We start from the raw sequence: 18,812 nt of genomic DNA, 5'->3' as shown, positions 1-18,812 counted from the left end.
CAGTTTCAGTTCACCATAATTACTTGGAATTGTATTCACTTGGCATACAACACTAGCCTGATATCTATCAGGTGGTCGTGTTACTCGGGTTGAATGTCTTGGTAATACAGGGCTAACTGGTGGAGTTCCTTGTGCCACCTGCTCCTGTTCTTCTACCTCCTCCTGTGCCTGTTCTCCCCCAGTTTCTCCTGTTCTTCCTCTTTAATGACTATTGGTGGTTTACTGATTTTATCTTTAGGGACTATTTGGGTGTCAATAATAATATCATTGCTGGATTCCTGTTCCAGTTTATCCCATCCAATGTGCTCTAGAAATTTTGCACTAGCACTACAATAAACATGAGCTGTGCCTTGATCCCAGAATCTAAATGATCTATGGTTGGCCTCATAACCTACAAAAAAATGACTTCTTAGCTCAATGTTGCCCTTTCAGTCTTACTTGTGAGGGAATATGCACCCATGCTGGAGCTCCAAATGTGTGTAGGTAACTTAAATTTGGTTTTCTGCCATGCCAACGAGTGAATGGCAATTCACCAGTTGTTGTATTAACCACAATGTTTAACACATGGTTACTACACATTATGGCCTCACCCCACAGTGTTTCAGGCAAACCTGAATCAGATAACATAGTGCGAGCCATGGCTTGTAATGTTTGCCCTCTTTGTTCTACAAAAGAGTTATGTTGTGGTCTGTAAGGTGCAGAACGTTTATGCTCAACACCAGCCAATTTCAACATATTTTGGAATCTTTTGTTAACAAACTCAGATCCCATTATCAGTAACTAATGTAAAGTAACTAATGTTACTTTACTCCTCATTTTTCTCTCAGCAAACCTTAGCCAGTTAAAGAAATGTTGGAATGTTTCTGTTTTGTTTTTCATAAGATAGCAGAAACCATATCGTGAGTAATGGTCCATAATACTCAAAATACAGCAGACACCTCCTAGACTTCGTTTCTTAGGACCAATTATGTCAGCAAAAACAACCTCTAAAGGTTCTTTGGTCTTAAACCCATTTAGTCTGTTTGCTGGAGTAACCTTACTTTTCTCTTGGCTACAAGCATTACAGTTTAAATACTTGCTACAGCGTTTCAATTTTACTCCCTCTGACAATTCAACAGTTTGTTTGAACATTTAGAAATTAATGTGCCCTAGATGTCTATGCAGTAAATGTATACATTCATCATGTGGCTTAACATTGTTATAAACTGAGTTAGCCATCTTCAACTGGTCATCATGCATTACATATAAATCATTTTTTGAATTAGCAGTAACACTTTTACCCTCTTTCTCTATTATACAGTTATCTCCCCTAAAGGTTACTACATGAGCAAGATTAACTAAAGCCCTCACTGATAGCAAATTAAATTTCAGTTTAGGTACATATAACATAGTTAAATGTTTGTTTATACAAGTACAATATGCAGTACCTTCACCTGATGCGTTCATCTTCCATCCATTTGCCAATGATACATGTTGCTTACTCATGGACATCTTTACAAAACTTTTTTTTAATCTTTAGTAAGGCATTGCGATGCTCCAGTATCAACAACCCACAAATCATGGTTTACAGTTGAATTGCTAGACATAGCTAAACCAACATTCTTCTTAGACTTCTGGTGTTTACTAGTATTCTGTTGTTTTCCCTTCTTACAGAATCTAGCTTTATGTCCCCTAGCCCCACAAGAAAAACATTTCCTAACAGTATAAGCAGTTGAACACAAATCCTCTTCTTGTGGTTGTTCCTTCCTCATTTGGTCCTTAACCAGCCATCTTCTTGCCTCTTCTAAGAACCTTCTGGTTATGTCAGTCAATGTCAGTTTATCTCTGGGCAGGACTTCCAGTGAAGATACAAAATCATCATAACTTTCATCCAACGAGGAAAGAATGACGTAAACTTGATGCAGCTCTGAAAATATCGGTTCCTTTTTATGTAGCTCTTGAAAAGTTCTTTTCATGAAGTTTAAATGAGCTAACCTATCTCCACCTTTCAGAAGACGTGTTCTAAACAGTTTACGTGTAAGATGTATGTGTGCACCTACACTGTCATGAACATAAATCCTCTTCAAATTCTCCCAACACTTAGCAGCAGACTCTTCCCCACGAATATGGACTTGTTGCTGGTCACTCAGTGTTAGTCCAATTATACAAAGAGTTCATTCGTTGTTCTGTTTAAAGTTAGCAAGTTTCTTGGCATCATCCTCATTAGCTGGATCTCAAGCATTTACATCTGGTGGGTCTTGAACTACATTCCATTAACCTTCTCTACACAGAAGTACACTGCACTTCATAGACCAGGAAACATAGTTTTTTTCCATCCAACCAGGTTATCAGTGATAGACTTGTTGAAGTGTCTTGTGCCATCTTTATCAGAATAGTAACCCACAATTAAACAGTAAACAGTTGATTGTATACAGTACTGTGCATTCACACTAACTCTCAGTTATCTTAGTCTGGTATGGCCTGGGTCCATAACCAGTGTTGAGGTAATTCCCCATTAGGAGAATGAGTGCATATAGGGAGACGTATTTGAGAGAAGTTTTTGAATAATACACACAGAGCACACAGATACACTGTAGAGTAAATGTAGGTTTTTACTTCCAGAAAGGTTTAAGCAAAGTTCAAAATAAGCAGTCCAAAGTCATTCACAGGTAAGTTTTTAGTCCAGGGATAATCCAAATATCAAAGTCCAATGTCAAAAACAGTTCAGTAACAGACTTACATTAAATCCAGAAATATCAGTCAATTAGGAAAAATGGAGGAACAGCAATACTTTCCAACAGAAGGAAACAGAGATTCACTCTCTTCTGAGACTAAGAGTAAACAACCCAGGTTTCTGGCTCCATCTTATGGCCGTTTGAGAAACCACACCCAATTATACTTTTGCATTTTCTTAAAGATACAGTTTTAAAATGTCTATCCTGGTTTATATATTTCCATCCCAAAGAGCTGTTAGGTGACTTATATTCCTAACAGTTCCAACAAAAATATTTCTGGTTTTAAAATTTTCATCTATATGTTGCTTTACCATTTTTGCTAACCTTGACACGACATCCTCTTGAATAGCTGCACCAGCAGAGACCAATACTGAATTCATATATTTCCAGTTTTGCTAAGCAATGGCCACTAAGCGAGGACCTGGTCATTAAGTGAGGACCACTTAAATTTGGCTTGCCAGTCACATGGCCACCTGCCCTGCCCCCTCCAGGGCTCCCCAGGCCTTGGAAATTGGCAAAAAACACTTGCTAAGCAAGTGGCCACTAAGCATGGACCCAGTCATTAAGTGAGGACCACTTAAATTTGGGTTGCCAGTCACATGGCCACCTTCCCTGCTCTCTCCAGGGCTCCCCAGGCATTGGAAACTGGCAAAAAACACTTGCTAAGCAACTGGCCACTAACTAAGGACCTGGTCATTAAGCGAGAACCACTTAAATTTGGGTTGCCAGTCACATGGCCACTTGGCCATGCCAACCCCAGTCACATGACCACGTAGCCATGCCCACCTCAGTCACATTACCACCCAGCCACAACCCGGCAGTAAGCCACTCCTACCCCAGTCACATGACCACCAAGCCACACCCACAAATTAGGTGACACCCACAGAACTGGTTGTTAAGAAATTTGAATCCCACCCCTGGAAAAGATGATTAAATAAGGATTCTCAAAAAAGTGATACACAAGATATAATAGAAGGATCAAAGATTTATAATAATATGTGTAATATATGTGTTAGGAATAGGTATGAATAGATGTTAAAATAATAAGACAATATTAAAGATGTATAATAATAATTGTAACATAAAGGCAATATGTATTGATGATTAATGATAATCAAAGATAATATAGACTAAGATAGGTACAAATAGATGTTAAAGTATAAGACAATATTATATGTGGATGTCAATGTTGTTGAAAAAGTAACTAAGATTTGTACTAGTGGAAAATAATAAAAATTTATTGGACAAAAAAAAGAAATATTTTATGAGGACACTCTTTTTAACTTATTTTCTTTGCTACTATTATTATATACAGTCTTGTTAATGTTATGTCTTGTTAACGTTATGTTTTTTCTAAATTGGATTTCTTTAAAGCTAATATTTTGGAATTGATCTGACTCCAAATATAACACAATATTCTTCATTGCTCTTTCAGATCAATTTTGAATACTTTTCAGAGTCACTGCATGATACAAGTCAATTGCCCTTTTATCACCGGCTTTTACCCCCAAAAGGCATCCTCTACCCAGCAATTGTTCAACTGCTCCTCCATTTCAGATGGACCTTGATTGGTCTTTTTGCTTCAGACACAGAAAATGGAGATAATTTCATGAGAACTTTGACACCTTTGCTTGTCAAGAATGGAATCTGTGTGGTTCTGTCACAGCAATTCTCAACAACTGGAAAAACACGACACATCAGGGAAGGCCTCTCTAAATGGACACAAGTTAATGTCTTTCTTCACTACATAGAATATGGTGCTGTTTTGGACAGAATTCTTCCTTTCCATTTAACATTGAGGCGTTTGCCAGGACCCATTGAAGGGAAAGTCTGGATCACAACACTCACTGATCTATTTCCACTGAAAAATGACATACATCTCAAATATATTAATAGTATCTGGACTGTTGCTTTAGAGGAAAAAAAACAGCTCAAAAAGGATGCTTTTAAACGCTATTTCTATGTGAAGCCACCCTTGGGAGATGAGTCGTTTCTTTGTTTTTTTTCAAAGCACATCTTTTCTGTCAAAGGCCGGAAAAGATGCATTGAGAAAGCACCACTGGACACCCAAAAGAAAAAGAACATGTTTGAAATCTGGAACTTCCACCATTATTACAGTGCCATTAATGCTCTGGCCCATGCCTTGAATGCTGCGTATTCCTCTAGATCCAGGAGGAGAAAGAAGAAGGGGAAAGAAAGGTTGGAGGCTCCAAGACTGCAGTCGTGGGAGGTAAGGGGACCCAACAAGGACCCATTCTACATTTCCTTTGAAGAGGGGAACTACATCATTCTAGTTGTGCTTGTTGTTGTTAGTCATGAAGTCATGTCCGACCCATTGTGACCCCATGGACAATGTTCCTCCAGGCCTTTCTGTCCTCTACCATCCCTTGTAGTCCATTTAAGCTCACACTGACTTCTTCAGTGACTCCATCCAGCTACTTCATTCTCTGCTGTCCTCTTCTTCTTTTGCCCTCAATCATTCCTTGCATTAGTCTCTTCCCCAGTGAGTCCAGTTGTGCTCCAGAATGCCAAAAGCTTTAAGACAGCTTTAAGACTTGTGGACTTCAACTCCTAGAATTCCTCCTCCAGTCATGTTAGCTCAGCAATTCTGGGAGTTGAAGTCCACAAATCTTAAACTTGCCAAGTTTAAAGACCCTTCGCTTAGATGATAATGTTCAAAAAAACAAGAACTATGACAGATATTGTTTGATAATAAACACTGCTAATATTTTAAAGATGTGCATTTTTAAATAAGTTCCTTTACATATGGGTTTAGAATTAGCATTATAGAATTTTACCTTAATACATTTGAAGGAATCTTCAAGTCAACCTAACTTAGCCTCTCCTCTTTGCAGGAATCTCAATCAAAGCTTCTCTGACTGATGGCTGCTCAGTCTTTGGATTAAGACAATCAATGAAGGCGAGACTGAACTTCTCTGGTTCTCTTGCTCACCGCTAAAATTCTCCCCTTTTAAAGAAGCTTTTCCCCCCTCTTATTCAGTCAGAATCTCCTCTCTTGTAACTGAATTCATTTTTCCATGTCTGACACTCAGGAATAACAGTAGATTTTAGCTTCTCGGTAATGTCTTTCAGTTATTTGATGGTTGCTGTCTGCAGCTAATAGCAATAGTACTTAGATTTTTATACCACTTCACAGTGCTTTTACAGCCCTCTCTAAGTGGTTTATAGAGTCAGCATTTTGCCCCCAACAATCTGGGTCCTCTTTTTACTGACCTCGGAAGGATGGAAGGGTGAGTCACCTTGAGCTGGTGAGACCCAAATTGCTGGCAGCCGGTGATCAGCAGAAGTAGCCTGCAGTACTGCATTCTAACTACTGCATCATCGTGGCTCCTAGATTGTATTAGTTGAAACAGGTGTTTCCAGACTCCTGATTTTCTGCTACAATGGACTAAGGTGGCTCTTCTACTTGAGGAGAACCTCCTTAACCTCAAGGTTAAAGGCAGCTCCTTTTGTCAGAGTTCCAGCGATTGCCCTAATTAAGCCAAGCTTCAAAAAAACCCTCAAAAGATTTATTAGGAGCAACATGCTGGCATTAACCTATATGAAGCCAACTCTGGCATATATAATTCACAGTCAGGTTGCCTGGATAGACTGGTCTCACCAGAAAAATACTTAATCTCTCCCCCACCCGGTACAGCCAACAAAACAAGGGTGTCAACTCAAAAATATTTCTCTGGTCTTTTAGAGTTGTCAGCAGAAAGGGAATGGGGGGAATAATGCATACCTTAAATATTTTCATAGATAATTTCTAGGTGGCTGAAGGTTCTGGTGCACAAGATTATTACTGAAGAGCATGATTGATGATTCTTGGCTATAGATGTGTCCTATTGGATAATATACATCCAGGGGGTGGGGGAAGACCATCCAGGGGTGGGATTCAAGTGGTGTTACTAACAGTTTCGTGATGTTTTTGCATGTGTGTGTGTGCTTTGTGAACACTTGCGCCTGATGAACGCTACATGTGTGTGTGAAAAAACCATTAGCGGTGCTGCCCAGACAGCTGAAAAGTGCTACGCGCAGGTGCACAGCATTTGCAAAAGCCTCTTTTTCCTGCTTTTTCAACCTCAGCTGTGCCATGCAAAGCAGTACAGCCGGAAAGAGCCCAGGTGGGTCAAACAGCAGCAGACACCAAACCGGTTCGGTGTCTGCTCCACTTCAAACCTTCCGGTTCTGTAGAACCGGGCAGAACAGGTAGCATCCCATCCTTGAGACCAAGGGGAGATGAATGATGTGTCTCAGAGTCAGCTTCACTCAGGTAATGCCAACATGATCACTCCTTGTAAATCTTGCTTTTTTAAAAAAAACTCTGAGAGATGCAACTAGAGACTAATGATTTGAATGGGGGTGTATTGCTAATTATTTCTTGTCTGTTATCTTTTGGCAAGGCTTGTACAGTTTGGCAAGGCTTGTGCTTATCACACCTAATTATTTTGTAAAAGCATTACAAGGTTTCAATTCCCTTTGGATTGTGTTTGATTTGTCAGAAAAGGATGTGGGTCAGAACACCCTGAGAGACCATTCTCCCCCAAAAAACACTTAATATGCAATTCCATTTTACCAGGATTTGACCAGCTGTCTGCAAGGAGTATAAATCTTTCTATTCCCCACCATCCAGTCAGAGCTGAAGAAGTTTCTTGGATGAGAAGTGAAATGTTTTCAAAGAAAAACCGGAAACTCCAGTTGCCTCTTGAAAAAAGCACCTTGGGTCAGGTTTTAGTGATTAAGGAGGGTTTTGTTTTAAGAAAAGCTGTATAAAACTCGTATGAAAATAAAATTAATCTGACAGAAATCTCATGATAATGTAGAATTAGCTGGTCTGGGTATGTTTCAGTCTAGTCTTCTGGGAAAATATTAGCCTGGAACTTTCTTCTTTGATAAATCCATGCTTTCTGGTAATCACCTGTTGTTTTCAATGAGTTTATAAATATTCTCTTCATTTGTGTAATTTATCTGTGATCTGCTCTAGAATGGTTCCTAAAATTGACAAATTTTGTAAATTATCATTTTTCCCTGTGAGATGAGAGTATAAAAATAACAGACTTGATAACCAGGATGAGTAAGAAAGCTATCAGGCCTCTAACAAATCCACTGTTATTCAAATCAAAATCTCTAGTCGCATCTCAGAGAAAAGTAAATTGGTTTATTAAAAGTTGCCATGTTGGCCCATAGCTGGGGGCAACCGATACTAAATTACATCATACATTTCTCCCTTGACCCTGGTCTTTCCCCAACCCCCTGGATGTGACTTCTCCAATGGGACACATCCATCTGCAAGAGTCATCCATCATGCTCTCCAATAACCTTCTTATGCTCCGACAACTTTGGGATGCCAGGGTTATTATCTAAGCATCACAAGTGTTATGTCCTGAGCATGGGCGCAAGGAACGGAGACGAGGCATTGAACTGTGACTTCAACTCTTTATTAGTGACTTCAGAACAGAGCGAATAAATGGGCAGCAGCAGCTCTTTTTATAGAGCTGGCTGCAGCCACAACAACCAATGATTTAAGTTACCCGTGCTAAAAGGGTCCAATCAGGGGTGACCCGCTGTCAGCCAATCAGATCAGCCAGAGATGGCCAATCACAGCTCGCTATTCACGGGCCAATCAGAAGTGCAGGTTTACAAGCCTGCTGTAGGATAAAACTATTAGGGTTTTTAAGCTAACGTGTTTGCTTTAGTTCATAACACCCCTCCCCCCTAAGTTCCGTCTGAGGGGTGGGGTAACGTAATCTCGTAAATAGGCAGGTCGTTTTACCTGTCTATTTGATTTGCGTTGCTCTACTGGTTCCTGCCCCGACCCTGGTTCCGGTGGGCTGTTTGCCACCCTCAGCAGCGAAGACGGTCCCACCGCTTCGCTTTGTGACTCGGGGTTGTCATCTCTGCCCTCGCCAATGCTGTCATCTGGGTTCCCTGGTTCTGTTTCTGGACGCAGGGCTGCTCCGTGGCAAGGCAATCCCCTGGCTCGGTTCTTCCTCGGACGGTGAGTATCCCCTGGCTGGTTGTGCTGCTTGCTGGTTTTCAAACGTGGGGTCATACTCTATCTCTTTTCCGGCCCCCTCGGTTTCCCTCCCACCCCCGGTGTGAAATTCAGGGGTAGGTGCCAGTCTAGAACGAAGTTGGTCAATGTGGCATTTCCACATTTTTCCATCAGCAGTTTGTAGACGGTAGGATCGGGGGCCCGTAAGTTGCGTTATGGTAGCGGGGACCCACAATGGGTCACCCGAGAAGTTTTTGCAAAAACGGAGTCGCCTACCTGGAATGTACGACACTTGCTGCTGGACCCCAGGGGTTGTTCTGGTGTGTAGGCAGGGTGAAGGCGATCAAGATGTGAGCAAAGTTTTCAGCCCATCAGAAGTTCGGCCGGGGTTCTGTTTGTGGTGCTGCTTGGAGTGATATGTTGGAGGAGAAGCATCCTGGTTATCTTGTCGTCAATGTCTCCATGTTCCATCTTGTGTAAAGTTTTCTTTACAAATTGGACCATTCGCTCAGCCCTGCCGTTGGCCGCAGGGTGAGCTGGCGATGTTAAGGCATGGCAGATGTCCCGGTCTGCTAGGTACTGTTCGAATGCCAGGGCAGTGAATTGGGGGCCATTATCGGAGACCAGGACATCCGGCAATCCGTGGGTAGCTAATAGCTTATTCAGTTTTTTAGTGACCGCGTCCGTGGTGGTGCTTTTCATTTTGTGGACCTCGAGCCAGTTGGAATAGGCATCCACTGTTAGAAGGAAAGTGTGTCCTCTTGTGGGTCCCGCAAAATCGATGTGGATACAGGACCAGGGACCACGAGGTGTTTCCCACTGAGTTGGGGGTGTTTTGGGAGGAGTGGCGTGAGTCTCCTGGCACTTGCTGCACGTGGCCACCCAGGCTTCTATCTGCTTATCTATGCCTGGCCACCACGCGTAACTCCTTGCCAATGCCTTCATCCGCACGATGCCTGGATGTCCATCGTGCAACATTTTTAAAACTTTATGTTGTAGTCTCTCCGGGATGACGACTCTGTCTCCCCACAAGATGCAGCCCTTTTGAGAGAACAGTTCTGTCTGTCGGTTTCTGAACGGCTTGAAGGTGTCGTTGGGTTCGTTTGTCAGGCCAACCTCGTTCCACCCAGCTGAGGACTCGTGGCAAAGAAGGATCCTTCTTCGTTTCCGAGGCGATGTCTCGTGCGGTCAGCAGTGGTGACTGAAGAGTCTCGATTTGCAATACGGCTAGGGTTGGAGCTGGGTCATCTATGACTTCTGGTAGCGGAGAACGGCTCAAGGCGTCAGCGTGGGGGATGGCTTTTCCCGGACGGTGTTGCAGTTGGTAGTCGTATGCGGCTAAAAACTCTGACCAACGTGTCATTCTTGGTGATAAGATGTGGGGAGTTGGTTTGTCTCCCGCTAAAATGCCAAGTAACGGCTTGTGGTCTGTAATTATGGCAAAGGGTCTTCCATAAACATACTCATGGAAACGTTTGATTGCAGACACAATGGCGAGAGCCTCTTTATCAAGTTGGCTATAGTTCCTTTCAGTCTTAGATAAAGTTCTCGAAAAGAACGCAATAGGTGCCTCAGTACCGTTTGGCAGGACATGGCTTAATATGGCTCCTACTCCAAATGGTGAGGCGTCACAGGTAACTGTTAAGGGTAGAGTCTCGTTGTATTGTATTAATACAGCATCGGAAGTTAAGAGGTCTTTTACTTGTTGAAATGTTCGTTCTTCACGCTGTCCCCAGACCCAGGAAGCCTTTTTGTTGAGAAGTCTATGTAGGGGCTCAGCTACGGTCACCTTCTGGGGCAAGAAGATGTTATAAAAGTTAATGAGTCCCAGGAAGGCTTGGAGGTCTGTCTTATTTCTAGGTCTTGGGGCATTTTTGATTGCAGTTAGTTTTTTTTCGGTAGGGTGGATTCCCTGTCTGTCAAGAAGGTATCCAAGGAACTCAACCCTCTCCGTACAAAGTTGACACTTGTCTTTTTTTACCTTCAGGCCGGCGTCTTTAAATTTTTGGAGAACCATTCTGAGTTGTTTTTCTAATAATTCTCTAGTAGGGGCAGCTATTAAGACGTCATCAAAATAAGGCACGACCCCTTTTATGCCTTGTAATAGTCTCTCCATCAGACTTTGGAAAATGCTCGGTGCCACGCTTACTCCGAATTGGAGTCTATTGCACTTAAAGGCACCTCTGTGTGTGACTATAGTCTGGGCTTCTGCAGTCTTCGCATCTACGGGTAGCTGTTGGTACACCTGAGCTAAGTCCAATTTTGCAAATATTTTTCCGCCACCCAGGGAGTGAAGAAGGTGTTGAACCACAGGTACCGGGTAAGCGCTCTGCTGAAGCGCGTGATTTAGGGTGGCCCGGTAATCCCCACAAATTCTTAACGATCCATCTGGCTTTATGGGTGTTACTATTGGGGTCTCCCATCGGGCGTGGTCAATCGGTTCCAACACACCCTGGGCTATTAATTTGTCCAGTTGCTCATCAATCTTTGGCTTGAGTGCAAAAGGCACCCGACGAGGCTTAAGGCGAATGGGAGCTACATCGGGGCTGAGATTAAATGATATAGGGGTTCCCTTGTACTTGCCTAGCTTCTCTGTGAAAACGTCCTGGAATTCCTGGACGAGGGCCTCTTCCCAGTCATCGCTTCTGGTTTGGTGGATGCCAGCTAGTTCAATTCCGAGTGGGGCGAACCACTGTAAACCTAACAAACTGGGTCGGTCACGATCGACGACGGTCAGAGGTAGCGTTGCGTTGCGGTCTTTGAAGGATACTTGGGCGTGGCTGGAACCGACAACCGGAATTCTGTTTCCTTGGTAGTCTTTTAATATGATTTTTGAGTGCTGAGATCCTGGCGATGGATGGCAGGGATCAGCTGTTTGAGGGTTTTCCAGGAGACCATCGATAGGGACGACCCGAGTCGACTTCCATCACGCAAGGTCGATTCTCAATAGCGACCTTTACTCGGATCTTCCTTGCATCCAGGGACGAAGCGTGGCCGATAGTGATGGTTTGGTGTGCCTCTTCTCGTCTAGTTGAGGTGGCAGGTGCTCGATTTCTGTAGTAGTGGTTGTTCCATTGGTGGTTCAGGCGGTCCCGATTTACAGGTGGGTTGTCTGTAGCCTGGTGGAGATTATTCTCCCTCCGGATTGGACTGGACCCTCGCTTGCTTCTGCAGACCTTTGCGATGTGGCCTCTCTTTCCACAGGAGCAGCAGAGTGCATTGAGGAATTTGCAGTCTGACCGCGGGTGGTTTGCCCCGCAACCAGCGCATTGGCGCGGGAGTCTCTGGTTCCGTTGGTCTTGTTGGTCGCATTCTGACCGGAGCCGGTTGACCTCCTCTTCCTCGCTGTCTGATGAGGATTCGAGGTCTTCATGATGGGCAGTAGTAGTGTGCCTCTCAGAGGAAGGCGTACTGTCACTAGCGAGTTGGTGGTGTGGTGCGTTCGCTCGGTGCATTCGAGCGGCTGACTTCCTGGTTGCTTCTGCTGCAGTAGCGTCGGCGATGACATCTGCGAGGCTGATGTCTCCTTTCACCATAATCTTGCTCTATGTCGTGTGGTCATCTAATCCCAGAACTATTCGATCTCTCATGGCTTCCTCGAGGTTTGCGAAACCACAGAGTCCACCCAGGTTCCGGAGGTCAGCGACGAAGTCTCCAACACTCTCGTTTTTCCGTTGGTCCCTCTGGTAAAACTCATGTCTTCGGATGAGTGTTGGCACCGCGGGTGAATAATGGGCCCGGAGGATCGGCGCGAGGTTATCCCAATCCATTGTCTTCACCTCCGCCGGTTTTGCAAGCGCCTTTGCCATTTTAAAAACGGCGGGCCCGCAATGGGTCAGGAATACCGCTCGTTTCTTGCCAGGCGTAGCATCTTTCAGATTGTTGGTCTCCAGGAACATCTGGAACCGGTCCATATACGAGTCCCAGTCTTCGTTTGCCGGGTCAAATGGAGCCACTGGTCATCCTGCCCTTTGGTGCTTGTGCTCTCAGCCACGTGCTCTGTAATGCTCGATGAGTGCTCAGTCAGCTCTATCGTCTCTGCATCCCATCCTCGTCGCCAGTTTTATGTCCTGAGCATGGGCGCAAGGAACGGAGACGAGGCATTGAACTGTGACTTCAACTCTTTATTAGTGACTTCAGAACAGAGCGAATAAATGGGCAGCAGCAGCTCTTTTTATAGAGCTGGCTGCAGCCACAACAACCAATGATTTAAGTTACCCACGCTAAAAGCGTCCAATCAGGGGTGACCCGCTGTCGGCCAATCAGATCAGCCAGAGATGGCCAATCACAGCTCGCTATTTGCGGGCCAATCAGAAGTGCAGGTTTACAAGCCTGCTGTAGGATAAAACTATTAGGGTTTTTAAGCTAATGTGTTTGCTTTAGTTCATAACAACAAGAATGCCTTGTTTTCTCTCACTCCCTTTTTCTGGCAGCTAAAAAGACCAAAGGAGTATCTTTTTAGTTGACATAAGCTTTATTAAAGATATTTGCAAATAGGACCCCAATTCCCAAACAAGTAGGAGAAAGGAGACACCGCCTTTAAGTTATATACTATAACATTTATAGTATATCACATAGAAAAAGTTACATAATCCTTCCTGTTTCTCACACATAAGATTTCTAGAGACTTCCATCACAAAAATAATGTCAGGATTGCCTAGTATTCCTGACATGAAATCTCAAGCCAAATTAAAAACCCCACTTCAGCCCAGAACATAATATTTTTAACTTTGCAGAATAACAAGTTACAAAAACATGATTTACTTATATAAGTGTTCAGATAACTTTAATTAAGAACAAAGATGGAGTCTCTTTGGTACTATAATTTCTAAGGTGTAATAGGAAAATAGATATACTTTTTCCATATATAACATTTGCAATACATGAATTGTCAGTATTATTGACAAATTTTGCTGAACTTTTCTTTTTCATTTTTAGTGGTAATGTTGTAGCAGATCTTGTTTCCAATTAAGGACACAAGACCATGAAGGGTTGGAGAACACAGGGTTATTTGCACAAAGGTTCAGCTTCGACCAGGGCATTTCCCTTATCAAGCTATACCATAACATATGTACTACAGAAAGAAGTAGTCCTAATTAATCATTTTGCACAATTTAGCATATACGTGTTTATCTTAAACCATCTGTTACTTTCCATACCCAGCCTTGCCATATAGCTTGATACAGAAAATATCTAGTTCATAGGTCATTATGCTTATAGTTAGATTCAGCAAGTTTTCTCAACTTTCACAACATAGAATTAAGCAACTTCTATAATATTTGCAATATAAGCCAAAGAACTTCTGCTAATTATAATAAAACTTGTCTGGTATTTTTCCATCCTGCTTCAGTAAAACCTGTTCTCCCAAACAGGACTATTTACAAATTAAACCAATGTAGGAAAAAAAAGAACAAAAAGGGATAAGTTGCCATGTTTATTGCTTTTAAAATTTCTGGATGTTCCCATTCTAGTTTCAACCCTTTCTGGAGAAGAATGAGTTTCTCAATCTTTCCATATACCAACTGTACTTGGACCAAAATGGAGATTTAGCATCTAACCTGAAGATTGTGAGCTGGGTGTATTTCCCTAAGAAGTCTGTCATCAAAAAGAAAATGGTGACTTTTGAAAGAAAGAGAATTATTATCAACCAAGCTCTTTTGTCATGGCTACAGTTGCACAAAAGAGTGAGAGAAATATTTATGTCTTTTTTCTCTTTTCCAAAGGATTGCGAGCCATTGCATCTATGCACCATGGCTTATTGTTGAAATGGACAAAGAGGTCCAAAGCTTTGAGTTCCCATGGAGTTATAATGATGTTCTGCTGTGCCCTGACCCAGAAAACGGAAGCATTGAAACATATCTTTGATGCAGAGAATAGAATGGAATGGAATGGAATGGAATGGAATGGAATGGAATGGAATAGAATAGAATAGAATAGAATAGAACAGAACAGAACAGAACAGAACAGAACAGAACAGAACAGAATAGAATAGAATAGAATAGAATAGAATAGAATAGAATAGAATAGAATAGAATAGAATTGTTTATTGACCAAGTGTGATTGGACACACAAGGAATTTGTCTTGGTGCAAATGCTGTCAGTGTACATAAAAGAAAAGATACATTCGTCAAGAGTCAAGAATCAAAAGGTATAACACTTAATGATAGTCACAGCGTACAATAAGCAATCAAATCATACTAGGAAACAGACAATATAAATCGTAAGGATGCGAGCGACAAAGTTACAGTCATACAGTCACAACTAGGAGGGGATGGGTGATAAGGAGTGATGAGAAGATTAATAGTAATAGTAGTGCAGACTTTGTAAATAGTTGGACAGTGTTGAGGGAATTATTTGTTTAGCAGAGTGATGGTGTTTGGGGAAAAAACTGTCCTTATGTCTATTTCTTCTGGTGTGCAGTGCAATATAGTGTCATTTTGAGGGAAGTAGTTGAAACAGTTTGTATCTGGGGTGTGAGTGGTCTGCAAATATTTTCACAGCCCTCTTCTTGACTCGTGCAGCATACAGGACCTCAATTGAAGGCAGGTTGGTAGTAATTGTTTTTTCTGCAGTCCTAATTACTCTCTGAAGTCTGCGTTTGTCTTGTTGGGTTGGAGAACCAAACCAGACAGTTATAGAGGTGCAGATGACAGACTCAATCATTCCTCTAAAGAACTGGATCAGCAGCTCCTTGGGCAGTTTGAGCTTTCTGAGTTGGTGCAGAAAGAACATTCTTTGTTGTGCTTTTTTTGATAACGTTTTTGATGTTAGGTGTCCATTTTAGGTCTTGTGATATGATAGAACTTAGAAATTTGAAGAGAAAAGCCTTTGCTGATATCCGATATAATGAGGGACAATTTGAAAGGAATTTCTATTTAGATTTGGCCTTTGGCTTCTACAAGAGAGCATCTTATCTGAAAACCCTTGAATGCAAATGTTCATCTTGATTGTTAGCCTCCTCAAGTCTTTTTTTTTTGGGGTGGAATGAAGTCTCCAAATGTAACTAATAACAAACTTTGTATTAGTTTTATACTAATTATACAGATTTGTAATTCAGATATGTTATAGTTCAACTAGTGTGGAACAAATTTGTTCTTCCATGCCAGTTGTTGTTATCTTATTGAAGTTATTCAGCAGAAAGGACCTTATCTTGGATACCTAGTTAAGCCTTATAAATATCTCCTTCTGACAACTTGTATCCATTGCCTAGATGCTGCAGCAAAAGATGCCTGGATCACTCTTTTTGAGGGACATGTTCTAATGACCTCACATCTATCTCATATCACTACAGTTCTAAAAACTGAGCAGTTACTTTAAATCTTATTTCAAGAACATGTCAGCATGTCAGGCTGGTTAGTGCTAATGTTTTTTTTTTTTTTAATTCCTGTTTTTCTACTTAGTCTCTTCCTCAGTCCAAATGTGTGGAAAAATGTCAACCTGGATTTGTCAAGCAAGCTCGAGAAGGAGAGCCAGTTTGCTGCTATGACTGCATTCCTTGTCCAGAGGGGACCATCTCTATTCAAGAAGGTGCTTAGGCTGAAGATAATGGAAGGGCTTGTAGAAGTGGATTCATTCAGAGTGTTTATATGGAACTGCAAATTAAAAAACTGTTTGAAGCTCAGCTGCTTTCTTGTTAATTTTCATACTGCACAATTTATGATCTAAAGGAAAGAATAGTAAAAAAAAATTCTTAAAGGAGAAGCTGGATAGAGACAGAAGTGTGAAATATTGAGCAAACTTTATTACACCCAGAGCCAATATCTCTTCTGCTTTTTATTTTTGAATGTGATCTTCCACATTTATATCTCTAGGAACATTCTTTGAAACTCAAGGCATTATTTTAGGTCCACCTAATGTAAGGCTAATTTTGATACATTCTCCATGGGCTTCCCCTTGAGGGTCACTGGGAAGGTGTTGCTGCTCCACAATGAAGTGGACAGTTATGACTGCACCTCAATTGACACATTTTACCATTGCTGCCAGCAGCCATTTCTGGTTACTTGCAGAACTAGTTTTCTTTGTGAGTTACCTAGGTTTTATAAGATAAAACATCCTTGAGATCCAGTATATTAACAAGTGTCATCTGGCACAACCCAGGATGTTTGCCTAGAAAAGTTAACTGTTTCATTTTCTCACTTCTAATAATGTAGCTTCCTATAAAGTATCTGCACGTTACAGAGGAAATTATTCATTTCAAGAACTTCCCCCAATTTGATACACCTTCGCAATATAGCTACAGCTGATAGATGATAGGTAGGTAGGTAGGTAGGTAGGTAGGTAGATAGATAGATAGATAGACAGACAGACAGATAGACAGACAGAGAGATAGATGTTGGATAGATTGAGATAGATAGATAGATAGATAGATAGATAGATAGATGATAGATGATGATTGATAGATGATGATAGATAGATGATAGACGATAGACAATAGAAGATACATAGATAGATGATAGATAGATATGATAGATAATGATGATATAGATAGCTAATGGATGGATGAAAGATAGATGGATGGATGATGATGATAGATGATGATAGATAGATGATAGCTAGATAGATAGCTAGATAGATAGATAGATAGATGTGTGTGTGTGTGAGAGAGAGAGATGACAAACAGACATAGAGATAGAAAATTATATTCTTCAGAATTTTTTTTCAACTCTTAACAAATGCTTCTTTGAAAATGCTTGTGGTATCAACTGTTGTGGCAAGAAGTATTTCTTGAAATGTAAAAGGATAGAAGGTTAAAGAAATATTGCTTTGTTGTTTTCTCAAATATGGAACAATGCATGAACTGTCCGGATGATAAATATCCAAACGAAGACCGAGTTCAATGTATCCCCAAAGCTGTATCCTTCCTATTGTATGAAGAATATCTGGGCATCATCTTGGTCTCCTTTGCCCTATTCTTGTTCCTAACATCAGGTTTTGTCTTAGTTATATTCTTTCAATACCTAGAAACTCCCATTGTCAAAGCTAACAATCGTGACCTCTCTTTTATCCTCCTGGTCTCACTCTTGCTTTGCTTCTTATCTCCTTTTCTCTTCATTTGTCAACCAAGGAAAGTCACCTGCCTTTTGCGACAAATGGTCTTCAGCATCACTTTCTCAGTTGCCATTTCTTCTCTCTTGGCCAAGACAATCACAGTGGTGCTGGCTTTCCTGGCCACAAAACCAGGAAACCGAGTGAAGAGATGGTTGGGAAGAGCTTAGCCAATTCCATCATCCTTTCTTGTTCTGCTGTCCAAATTATCCTCTGCTCCATCTGGCTTGGAGCGTCTCCCCATTCCCTGACTTTGACTTTCACTCTCAACCTGGAGTGGTCATCTTCCAATGCAATGAAGGCTCCGTTGTCATGTTCTACATCACCCTCAGCTACCTGGGCTTCCTGGCCACCATCTGTTTCATAGTGGCTTTCCTGGCCAGGAACCTGCCTGGGGATTTTAATGAAGCGAAGCTTATAACCTTCAGCATGTTGGTCTTCTGCAGTGTCTGGGAGACTTTTGTGCCCACCTACCTGAGCACCAAAGGGAAATACATGGTAGCTGTGCAGATCTTCTCCATCTTGGCCTCCAATGCTGGGCTTCTGGGCTGCATCTTCATCCCCAAATGCTACATAATCATTCTGAGGCCAGACCTGAATACAAAGGAGCAGCTTACAACCAGAAAAAACGAAGAAATATGAGACAGGGGGATTTTAAGTCTCAGCATTTTCCAACAAGCCACATTTAGAAAATGCTCCCAGCTGCTCTCCATACCTAAGCAGACCTACAATTTTGGTTGAAATGATTAAAAGGCTGGTGAAAGATTCTGTTCCACATCCTTATCTAGTAGAATTCCAAGATGTTCACTGAGGTCTTTTGAATTCTTAAGATGGCATATCTGTCCTGGGCCTTTAGCCTAACTGATATCAGGTTTTGAAGCATGATATTTGTGCAATGGGAATGTTGTGCTGATGCCAAAAATATATGTTGGTGGTGCCCGAAAATTTCCATCATTTTAGTTGGTGCATGGCTTGGTGCATGCAGTTGGTGTGCTTTTCAATATTGGACTCAAGATCACATTAGGAGTAGTATAATTTGGATTTAGCAACTAGTC

The 18,812-nt window shown here is 41.7% G+C and overlaps 2 protein-coding genes across 5 annotated transcripts in view; one reads left to right on the top strand and one right to left on the bottom strand.

The window, feature by feature from the left end:
* Positions 1 to 16,412, top strand: part of LOC148131842 (vomeronasal type-2 receptor 26-like) — a 29,796-nt gene extending 13,384 nt beyond the window's left edge. For 2 of the 3 annotated variants that reach the window (XM_087954320.1, XM_087954321.1), the window contains 3 exons: positions 4,150 to 4,944; positions 14,184 to 14,396; positions 16,113 to 16,412. In XM_087954320.1, coding sequence (XP_087810446.1) covers positions 4,150 to 4,944; positions 14,184 to 14,396; positions 16,113 to 16,247 — 1,143 coding nt within the window. In that variant the 3' untranslated portion in view covers positions 16,248 to 16,412. The remainder of the gene's footprint in view (positions 1 to 4,149; positions 4,945 to 14,183; positions 14,397 to 16,112) is intronic. The other variant, XM_087954322.1, reaches the window with a different exon arrangement.
* LOC113429298 (vomeronasal type-2 receptor 26-like) overlaps positions 1 to 18,812 on the bottom strand; it is a 157,126-nt gene that overhangs the window by 90,317 nt on the left and 47,997 nt on the right. The window lies entirely within an intron of this gene.

This window comes from Notechis scutatus, chromosome 2 (assembly GCF_049901735.1).
Source record: "Notechis scutatus isolate UNSWTSFEM ecotype Mainland chromosome 2, rNotScu1.2, whole genome shotgun sequence".
Taxonomy (NCBI): Eukaryota; Metazoa; Chordata; class Lepidosauria; order Squamata; family Elapidae; genus Notechis; species Notechis scutatus.
The sequence above is the reverse complement of the archived record's forward strand: the minus strand, read 5'-3'. Positions and strand labels throughout refer to the sequence as shown.